This window comes from Stegodyphus dumicola, chromosome X1, assembly GCF_044657685.1.
Source record: "Stegodyphus dumicola isolate Sdum_Otavi_A_Nest chromosome X1, ASM4465768v1".
Lineage (NCBI taxonomy): Eukaryota > Metazoa > Arthropoda > Arachnida > Araneae > Eresidae > Stegodyphus > Stegodyphus dumicola.
This window is the reverse complement of record NC_140780.1, coordinates 236,575,258-236,587,306: the sequence shown is the minus strand read 5'-3', so window position 1 is coordinate 236,587,306 and position 12,049 is coordinate 236,575,258. Positions and strand designations below refer to the sequence as shown.

At 31.3% G+C, this 12,049-nt stretch overlaps 1 protein-coding gene across 1 annotated transcript; it reads right to left on the bottom strand.

The window, feature by feature from the left end:
* Nucleotides 1-559: 559 nt before the first annotated feature.
* Nucleotides 560-11,278, bottom strand: LOC146993451 (uncharacterized). The gene has a single exon (XM_085807200.1). The coding sequence runs from the start codon at nt 11,094-11,096 to the stop codon at nt 10,266-10,268; it is 831 nt and encodes a 276-aa protein (XP_085663326.1). The 5' UTR covers nt 11,097-11,278; the 3' UTR covers nt 560-10,265.
* Nucleotides 11,279-12,049: the final 771 nt, after the last annotated feature.

The window sequence follows — 12,049 nt, the reverse complement described above, 5'->3', positions numbered from 1 at the left end:
GCCTACTTTTAATGTATTAACGTGGTTCATTAAGTATCTTTTGTTGTTTTAAGCCACTTTTTAAAATAGCCATGTTCATATTAACCATACCATCAATACAAAAAAGTCTTAATTATTCAAAATGCAGGTGCCGATTTTTTCACAAAGTTGCTTGCAACAAATATTTCCCACAGGTGAAGTGGCAGCAATTTATAATATTTTGCTAGGACATGAAAGTCACATAGTAAAAGTAACATATCCTTTGAGGTGTTGAAAAATAAACAATAATTAACAAAAGTTATTAAATTTTTATATAAATTATTAAATTATTCTAAAATATTTTATAAACCGTTTAAAAATGAAAGTAAATGTACAAAAAAGCAATTACTGAATAAAGGTTAGCTTTTCTTGTACGTAAATTAATGCTGGCTAAATGCCAAAAGTATTTTAAAAAATTCACAGAATATATACCTTCAAAACTAAAGTACAGCCATGTAAAAATTTATATTTTTATAAAAATAATATACAATAAATAAATCATTCTATTGCCCTAATCTCAAAAAATTTTCAAACACATTCATGCTGCAATAACATATGTACTGAACACTTTATTCCATTCAATAACACATAGTTACATGATACGAAACAACAATATTTTACCTTCTTATATCAAAGTATTGTAAAGTACTCAACATAATACCGAAGAATAATGATCCACATATTTAAGCTGACAGTATCAAAACCTTATTTAAAATACAAAACAAGATAATAAAAAATTCATAAGCTCTTTTAACAACACACATCAAAATAATACAACATGGCTCAACATAAAATACAAAATTTTCTACTTAAATGGAAAATTCATATTTTCCAGAAAATATAATAATGATAACACACATATACAAAAGCTTAGCAGTAAGAACATTTCATTAACTACTCCCATAACTGTTCAGGAGTAGTTCAGTTTGCAGATATAACAAGAAAAATTACATAATCATTTTTATAACATAGTACATAAGTTGTAATATAGTGGCACATTACACAACGAGGTAAGAGTGTTTTGATGTGCATAACTATAAGGAATAATCAGAATCATTATGAAGAAATATTTTTTGCTTTTCTAGAGTGAAAAACTTGATTCTTACCAGTTTTCCTTATAATAAGCAGAGGACTTGCTTTCAAACTGTCATTTAAGCTGCCTTTAAAATCTGTTTTAAACAGGATGTTAAAAGGCATTATTAACATACACTTTTAGACATGTCTAACATTTTAATAATCTAAAAATTTATTTTTTATAAATCATAATTCTTGCCATAAAGATTATAAGACTTGTCATTATGCAATTCTTTTTTTTTTTTTTTTTTTTATACTGAAAATAAATAAAGTCTTTTAAAAGAAAATATTTAAAGACACCGAGATCTGTTAAGAAAATAACTTCCATTACAAAGGATTTAACCTTCCAGCACGCGCGCTATGCACAAAGTTTATGACAAATTCTGTTTTTAATGCATACTTTTCGCATATTGTAGCTGAGACGGCTGAATGTCATTTTTATTCCTTCTTTCAACCCTTTCCCACATCATGGAGTGTGCTAACAGGAAGTCATATGACATTTTTTGTTTTATTACTGGGCTTTTGTGCTACGTGGCAGATTCTTCGTAAAAGTTACGACACGCGTGTGGTTATGGCTGAAAATTCGGAAAGTATTTTTTTCTTAAATATTTTGTAATTTTGTGTTATTAATTGACATATTTTATTTTAATTTGTATAAATTTGACTCTAATTTTTATATCGGGTTTCATGGCAAAAAAATATGTGCAACCACAGTTGATTTTGCTCGCATTCTTCAAGAATTATCTGATGAAGAAAAGAAGACAAGGAAACCTTTGGATGTGAGAATAATAGCGATCTGTGTGAGGAAAATATCATGATAAATAACATCAGCAGTGAATCTTAACATTATATTTCAGATGATGATAGTAATAATGATATAAAAAAATGGAAGGATGATATATTCTATGTTAGTAAGGATAAATCTTCTAAGTGGCAAAATGCTCAAAGACAAATAAGATAAATATTGTTAGTGTTAACCTGACCTAAAACACCCTGCTACGGATATAAAGCATGTGTGTATGTGTGTGTGTGTATTTAATTATGGCAAAGCACACGAGGGCTATCTGCCTAAGGGGAGGGATGCCTTTCGTGGAGGACTTTCTAAGGGAAACTGGCTCGTATACACGTTACACATGGGGAAAACCACGAAAACGCCCATGCAGCCAGCCCGTTCACGGGATTCGAACCTCGGACCGAACTACCAGTGTTCAGCGACTTTACCGCTCGGCCGCTGGTGGGCCGATATAAAGCATGAAATAGGAACATTTTTTAAACTAGTTGATATAAATATGCTTGATGAAATTTTGGAATGTCAAATAAATATACAAGCTTACTAAAAGGCAAAATACTCAAGAGAGAGACTGCACTGTTACCTGAGTGAAAATGATGGAAAACTTTGGATTGTTATATATAATATGAATAAAAAAAGGACATCATGTAAATGCAAAAGAATTGTTCTCAAGTGATCGCACTGGAATTGAAATAACAAGAGCTGTGATGAGCTACAAGAGATTTTTATTTGTAACAAGTTATCTTTGATTCGATGATAAATCAATAGTACAGGACAGATGAATATTAAAACTAGCTTAGATTTTAAAATACAGTTATTAAATAATAACTTTTTAAATTTCTATAGTAAAATACATCATTGCTTTACAACCTGACTAATATAAGCATTTAAAAATAATTTACTATCATTTAAATGTGACATCATTTATAGTTTGCAATAATACGGTTAATATTTTATGTTTTAACAAATTTATTACCGATATTCACTCGTTTCTGTCCTTTTTCTTGCCAAAAACGGTATAATAACAGATGTCGTAAAAAGTACGACGCGCACGTGCCCATGTAAAATTGTCAAATGCGCGTGCTGGAAGGTTAAACATTGTAAAAATTTTAAAAAAGAAACCAGACACAGATCTAAACTATGATTCTATAATGATATTAAATGAAATTATGGTATAATTATCATAATGCATAGCAAGAATAATCACTCAGTAACTAGATCACATTTCATGCATAAAGATATGCATTAACAGTTGAAAAGAAAGTACAAATTTTAGTTTTTGGTATATTCAAAATGGTTGACTTGAAAGGGAAAATTATTTTGTATACAAAATTATTTAAATGCGAAATCATTTAATTATTATGATACAAAATTATCATAATAGTTAAATGATGATTATAAAAAATTATTTTGTGATTCACACATTTTGTATACAAAATAATTTTCCCTTTCATGTCAACCATTTTGAATAAAATTTTACGCACTTGTCAAGCTTATATATTTAACAATGAAAACTGAAGAAATTAACTTCAAATTGACGCTTCTTGATATTAATATTGATTCAATAGGAACAATGGTAAATAAATAGTTAATGGTAATTGTATTAATTAATAATTACTTAATTGATATCAATAATTAAAGATTAAAGTAATTAAATAATTAAGCTTAAATAAAATGTAAAGAGATAAATTAAAATTTAATAAGAGATTTTTAATATGATTTTATTGCTAAAAATAAAATTTTCAAATTTCTACCGAAATTGTTGTTCAGTTACATAACGAAGGACCAGAACCTTCTTATTTATGGCTCTGGTGCGCTCCGGCTAAAATTAGAATTTGTCCTAAAAACTAAGAAGTACCGGAGCCGGGCTCCAGCATAATTTAAGCTCTGAGTGTAAGAGAACAATCATACAATTTACATACAAGGAAATATTCTGACAGATCTGTCACAATGCAAACTTAATAGTTACTATGCTACAAAACAAATAGGTGTTATACAATTTGCCACACTAACTTTTTAAATAAGTAGATGAAAACACTTTAAACTTAAGTGCCATTTCAAATACATATGCTTAAGCACAAACCAGCAAAATATTTGAAGAAGCATAAGAACAAGAGAATTCTATTCAAAAAGGCATAAACAATAACTTCTGTAAGCTCATTCAATACCTTTATTTATTTTCATAGTTTTTAAATGATGCAAAACAAAAGGCATTGGCAAATTATTTATTCATAATATTCATAAAGCATCAAACTAATGAGTGATGAATTTTCATATGCAAAGAGATATTTAATATGAAAAATATTTGCATTATATTTGCAAATTTTCACACAACTAGTTTCAATTGCTTTACCGAACCATCAGCTGCCAAAGTGCAAAGGGTGCTGCAAATTTTTACAAGATTAGTTTCGATGGTTTTACCAAATCATCATCCTCAGCTGTCAAAGTCAGCACTTTGGCAGCTGTGAAAATTTGCAAATATAACACAGATTTTTGTTGTTTGAAATATATATTAATACTTGTTCAGCGTGTTATTTTATCTTAATCACAATCTTATTGTTCCAAATAAATGTTTTCTAGTCTGTAAACTTTTAGCAAAATTCATTAAGAGCAGTTTATATTTCTTCATCGAAAAGTATATAAAGACAAACATTTAAGACACATAAGGGGCATCATGCAAGTTAAACAGCTAACATAGTCATAAAATATGAATACATAAAGCATTTTTATGCATCTAGCTGGGGGCAACAGCTAGTCTTAATTTGAGAGCAAATGTTTCCCAGTACTACTAATCTTAATTTACATTTATAATCACAAGCTGTATAACCTTCAAGCAAGAGCTTTAAGGCTTATGAACAATTTTAACCCTCATTTCTCAAAATAATATCTGATAACCTTTTTCTAAAGCAGTCTGGTTTCATTAACTGTTGAATCTGATGATATCAAGTTTCAAAGAAACCAACACATATTGGCAACATCTATTCATCAATATCTTTATGGCTAAAATGGCATACAGTCAAAAGTCGTTAATCCGGACTCGTCGGGACTTCGGCGATTCCGGATTATAGATCATCAGTTTAAATCTCGTTAGATGGCATGCAGAAATTCTAAAATTAAAAATATGAAACCGTAATTTATGAAATAAAGAACAATTATGATCTAAAGGGTATCAAAATTTGCAAAATGAAAAAGCTTAATATTTATTTGTTTACTTTATTAAACATTTCTTTCAATGTAAGTTGTTTAAGTTTTGCTTCGTTTCATGTGATAATACTTTCTCTTTAATTCTATTAAACAGACATAATTTCTTGTTCAGTTACAAAGTTCCGCTGTTCAAGTCCTATAATTGCTGTGTCAAGAACACCGACTAATTTGTCAATCGAAATTTTTTTGTTTTCAATAACCTGTCACTTTTCTTCACTATCGGAAGCGAATTATAATGACGAAGAACTTGTTTTAAATCATATCAAAGACGGAGCATATCGAGATGAAATACTACATTTGTTAAGGAATTATACGCCAAATAAAATAAAAACATCTGCGCTGAAGATAAGGATAGTGCTGACAGATCAACTTCCAATTCATTATGCGCTCGCTGCGGCGTTCCCCCCGCTGAGCAGCGTGAAATTGATAAACAGATTTCGGATTTCAAAACATACTTTTGCTTTAGATCTTTTACATATTAACAAATATACATCGGAAATTCTATTTGATATAATCGAAAGTTTAAGCTTACTTTTATAAAATTGCTCTTACAGTCTGCAAAAAAAAAAAAAAGCCAGATGCAATTCGAAAATTAAGGAACATCGCAATCATTAACATTGACTGAAATAGATAATTAGATAATTTTAGCTTATACGTCCATTATACATAAAACACGCACGCGAAAACGTATTCTGCACTTGCGCTCACTCATATGCGTAGTCGTAAAAGGTCTTACGCGCACGCGTAAACGCCTATGCGCATGTGTCAACGCGGCGCATGCGCAGAAAGTTTTTAGTTTTGAGGTCCGGATTATAGATCATTCCGAATTATGGGTGTCCGAATTAACGACTTTTGACTGTATCTTATATAATAAAGTGAACATCTCAGAAATTGGCTGAATAAATGAAAATTTGTGCAGGACTGATTTCAAAGGTTTCACCCACATTTTCCACTTTACTACATGAACTCCTGTCGCAAAACTTTTCACTTTTGGATCAACAATGTAACTGTTTTACTAATTTTATAGATATTATGTAGATCAGCAATCTTCTAACTTTTATGATTTTGTACCCCTAAAAGGAAAATAATTTAAGTTGTACCCCATATAATGTAATATAAATTCTCTATAATATTAATATAGATAATATAATGTAATTTATATATGGGTAAAAGCATAGCGACCAATGACAGAACTTCACATGACACACGATCATACATTCACAAATGATTGTGAGCCTAAATTTTTGTGTACCCTCAAGTAGTCACTTAGCTAGCCTTTGGGGTACATGTATCCCACTTTTGGAGACCACTGATGTAGATAATTGCTAAGAGGAAAATATGGTGCCAAAATTTCTCACATTTTACTGGATTTGAAGGCAGTCAGGATTCTAGCATAGAGAAGCTATTGCTATTTAGATGTATACATTATATAGGCATGTGTCATACTTTTTTTTTATTAATATTAATGAAGCTATGTGACAGTAAATATTTATAACCTATATGGCTCAATTTTCACCGTCACCTGCTTTATTTATATCAAAGTACATCTTTTTTGTACGATTCCATCTAATTCATGTGAATTTTTTAAAAAAAATGAAACAATGTAATGCCTGCCTGCACTTGTACATTCATATTTGATAAAGTAGCAAATAAATATGCAAAAACATTTTTATACATAAAAAAAAAAGCTTTAAACAAGTAAAATGGTTTACATTTCAGTTACAAAGTTAATAACTTGAAAGTTAAACTCATAATTTTTCAAACAAAAAATATGATAAAAGAGAAAAACTTATGTTAACGTCCTAACATGGATACTTCATTAAATTCAATCAAAAGATGTGAAAAATTGTTTTCAGGTCACAGTTCAAGTTTTAAATTGTTCAATTACTGATCTGTGCTTAGGGATGGGCATCTTGATGTAGACAATTTGAGAAAAGATGACTCATATAAGTGTTGAAGATGAGAAAAGCAATAAAAACATGTTGCCAAACCACTCTGCCACCGGGAATTGAACCCAGGATGCCATTACCAGCAATACCTGGTTAGAGTACTCGACCGGCTGCTAACATTCTTAAAAAATGAGAAACTCGTAATGTGGCATAGCCGCCAATAGGCAGCAATAAAAATATAATGAATATATGAACATAATAAATACACAGCAATAAAAATATAATGAAAGATTAAAATGTATAGCTGCCAACACTGAAATATGAAAGAATTTTGGGCACACTGCTGAGGCACACCACTTCAAAAACTTGAAATTGTCTTATATTAATTTTATAATGCAAGACCCAGGTTACTGTATTATTTATAATATGATTCTGATGTAAAATATATTAACATATAATTAAATATTCAGAATTTTATGTTCTTTGGCAATTTCATTTTGTAATTTAATGCATACACTACTGCATAGTAAACTTACTAATGCAACATTTATTCATGTAAGCTAAAATTAAATGACAATATTAATTTACTAAACATTGGTTGAAATGTGCTAGAGGATTTGATTTTAAGGGAGGTTTTCCCTTCAGAAACATTTTCCAGAAAAAAAGGTTTTTGAAAATGAAACACACAGTAACTGCACAAGTTTAAAATTTCATATCGACATAATAATTTACAACGTTCAATGACATTTAATTACTCCACGGTAAACAGATTAGATAAAATTCTGAACTATAAAGTTCTTAGTTCATCTTTGGATTATGGTAACTTGGCGATTTTTTGGCGATCAACCCTGCTACAGCAACCTGCTAGTTTTTGTTTGGACGACATTTTGTTTTCACGAAGTAAAGGCATTTTTTTTTTTACTCATCATTTTTTTCCAACAATTTGCTAGCCGAATTACGCTTATGCTAGAACTTTTATAGAACAAAAGTGCTTAATCATGACGAAGATTTGGTGCGAAAATAGGAGAAAGTGCAGAATCGCCCACTGCTTGCCGCGTTTTTAAGAATTGCACACACACGGTATCATCCATGTACACGTCGATCTATTTTCACTTAAAAAAAATCCCAGAATTGCACAAAAATGGCATTGCGCACACCCTTGACTTTATCCATGTAGACTGCTAAAGTCCTAGCTAGTAACCTTTATCGCCTTACCAAAATGTCGCCAAACTACCTGTTACCATATTCCAAAGATTAGCCAAGTTCTTTCATGTATCGATGGAGTTTTAAGAAATTAACTTACTGCATTAGAGTTTTAAACAAATTAATTTACTGCATTACCAGCATTACAAAAAAAAAAAAAGGTTAATCTTTGGATTATGGTAACTTGGCGATTTTTTGGCGACCCACCCTGCTACAGCAACCTGCTAGTTTTTGTTTGGACGACATTTTGTTTTCACGAAGTAAAGGCATGTTTTTTTCTTTACTCATCATTTTTTTCCAACAATCTGCTAGCCGAATTACGCTTATGCTAGAACTTTTATAGAACAAAAATGCTTAATCATGACGAAGATTTGGTGCGAAATTGGGAGAAAGTGCAGAATCGCCCACTGCTTGCCTCGTTTTTAAGAATTGCACATACGTGGTATCATCCATGTACACGTCGACCTATTTTCACTTAAAAAAACATCCCAGAATTGTGCAAAAATGGCATTGCGCACACTCTTGACTATATTCATGTACACTGCTAAAGTCCTAGCTAGTAACCTTTATCGCCTTACCAAAATGTCGCCAAACTACCTGTTACCATATTCCAAAGATCAGCCAAAAAAACAAATAAATAAAAAATATAATTTCTTACAATTATGCTTACAAACTGTACTTGAAATAATGAAAGCACATTTCAAATTTAAACAGAATAATGTAAATTGTAATTATGTACCAATTGTAATTAATATCACTTTTCAACTTAATACATGTCATTTACAAGTTCTGGAAAATTTTTCAACAGTATGCGGGCTAGAAAACAGGAAACAATTTCTGGACATAAAGCATCACCATATATAATGATTATAACAGAAGGGAATTAATCCGACACAAAACTTCTCATCAGTAATTGATAAACTGATTTATGCATAATCATTTCAATTTGCTAACAAATTACTTCCCAACTGTTATATAAAATAATAAAAACCTCTGAAATACTAATGTTTAATTAAGCTGAAACAAGGAAACTGATCAAATTATTAGTCCCTGTAAAAACTGGCTAAGTGCAGAATCGCCCACTTCTTTATTTGGCACTTTTTACAAGAGTAAGAAGGATTGGATTTTTGTCAATTTCTTTGACATTTTAAGTGAAAATAGGTCGATGTATATATGAATAAAGGGAGTGCGCAATGCCATTTTTGTGGAATTCTGTGATGTTTTTCTAAGTGAACATAGGTCGATAAACACATAGATATCGAGTTAGTGCAATTCTTAAAAACGCGCAAACAGTGGGCGATTCTGCACTTTTCCCTAAAAACTTGATTTTAATACTATATGTCAAACATAATATGTACACCATATTAACTCCCTGTTCTAATTATAAATTCAAAAGGATGTGTCCTTTTGAACTTTGTGTCCAAGATTCTTAACAATTACCTTGAATATTTCACTTTACTTAAACCAATTTTATCCACCTTCTTCTCAACAGAATTCAAGCTTTGAAAGTACAGTATTACTAACCATATGCACCAGTTTCTTTATGAAAGTTTTCAGTTTGAAATTATATAACTACTTAGACAAAATGGTACACCATAAGCAACTTTAAGCCAGAAACAAAACTAATGAAATTTTGAATCTAACCATGGATCAAAATCTAGAAGACATGGTAATAAAAACTTTACATTAATATTATAAAATGATTGAATCTAATATTAATGCATTTTATACTTATATTTTATAAAAATAAGAAGTAATTTATTATGATAGTTACAAAAACAAAATTATTAGAAAAACATGTTAACATATATGTTACATAATTAAAAATGTAGCTTCCATATCACCTCTTATTATATCAAACATTTTAAAAAGCTAAAAAATTTAGTTTTGACATTATATATCCATTTTATTAAATTGATGTACTTCAATTGTTCAGATACAGCTTTTTATCCTTTTTAGATTTACGAATCTTTTAAAGCCCCAAAGATATATATATATTCAACAACATACATAAACCTTAATATATAATAATAAGCAGAAAAATAATGCTTCTTCCTTTCAATAACATCAGCTGCTTGAATACCTTTTTAGGACATCATGCTTCCTTCCCCAGAGCTGCTAGGTTGAGGGGGATCGAAGGGAGCTCCAGCACTTGTTGATGGACCATAGAAGGGTGCTCCAGCACTTGTTGATGGACCATAGAAGCGTGCTCCAGCACTTGTTGATGGACCATAGTAGGGTGCTCCAGCACTTGTTGATGGACCATAGTAGGGTGCTCCAGCACTTGTTGATGGACCATAGAAGGGCGCTCCAGCACTTGTTGATGGACCATAGAAGCGCGCTCCAGCACTTGTTGATGGACCATAGAAGGGTGCTCCAGCACTTGTTGATGGACCATAGAATGCTGCTCCAGCACTTGTTGATGGACCATAGAAGGGTGCTTCAGCACTTGTAGAAGGAGTATTAAGAGGTGCTTCAGCACTTGTAGATGGAGCATTAAGAGGTGCTTCACTTGTAGATGGAGCATTAAGAGGTGCTTCAGCACTTGTAGACGGAGCATTAAAAGGTGCTACAGCACTTGCAGATGAAGCATTAAGAGGCGCTATTGCATTTTGATGCAGAGCATGAAGTCGCGCAATAATGCGACGAATTCTATCCTCCTTCACAACCAAATAATGATGATACATTACTTTCACACCCGAATATATAGAAAAATGCACGCAAAGGTTACAGCGAGCAGCTCGAGCATTGTTTTTCTCTGCTGTGGCAATAAGCTTTCTCAGGATGATGATTTCTTTTTCCAGAGAAGTAACTTCTCGCATTGCCCGATTTATTTTATACCGAGATAGAGCTAAATCGCTGCGCAGCTGCTCCTCATTCATTGATGCTACATCCGAATTTGTCATATTCATTCTCATGATTGCAGGAAATGCGAAAATTAAAGCTCTAAAAGAACCTCTGATTACGAATGCTGACAGAAAGGAAACTGCTGAATGACGATTATAGCCAAGAAACCTGAAAATGACTATCACAGTTGTCCGAGTACCGGCTCTGACAAGTCGGGAGAAGAGAATGATTGCAGAACAATATGGCTTATTGTACTTACGTAACGATATCGTCTGAATGTTGCCAAATGAAAATTACAATTTTAGGCTAGATTTCAGTAAATGCAATGCTAAAAATACTAGGTAGAAGAAAATATAACAACTAATAATTCAAGTACTCGTAAAATTCTCTCTCATTTGCTTCGGGCACTTGTGAAATTAATATCGGAAAAAATTAAATAAAATAAAATGGAATAAACAAATAAATTTATATAAAAAAAAAACCTACCAGACATTTTTCGCATATACTGTTTATATCATAGATATAGTAATACCACGGAGTAATACTCCGTGAGTAATACTAATAGATGGAGCAAGCCTAGTCCTTCAAACACGTAATTTTGATTCCAAATAAAGTTTGTGGCATCAGCTATGATAGTGGCAAGAAGCACGGTCGGTTCTTGCGTGTTTTATCTATAGTAAACATTACATTTAGACATTCTTGTTTTTAACTTTTGTCTTTGAAATGGTGAATTTTTTGTTTTCCTTAAATTTTCATAGGTTTAGCCATGCCGAAGTCTTGCGTTGCCTATAATTGTACTAATCGATTTGTGAAAGGAAATGGAATAAGTTTTCATAAGTAAGCATCAGGAACAACTTTTTTTGGTACTATTCCGTTTTGACTACCGTAAAAAATCGCCAAACTATTGTTGATGCCATTGCTGTCAAAAATAATTGCGGCAACCCTAACGCAAAAAAAGAAGTATAATAGTAAATTTAAGATTTTGTTTTAATTCAGATAAAAGGTTAATTTTATATAATACTTT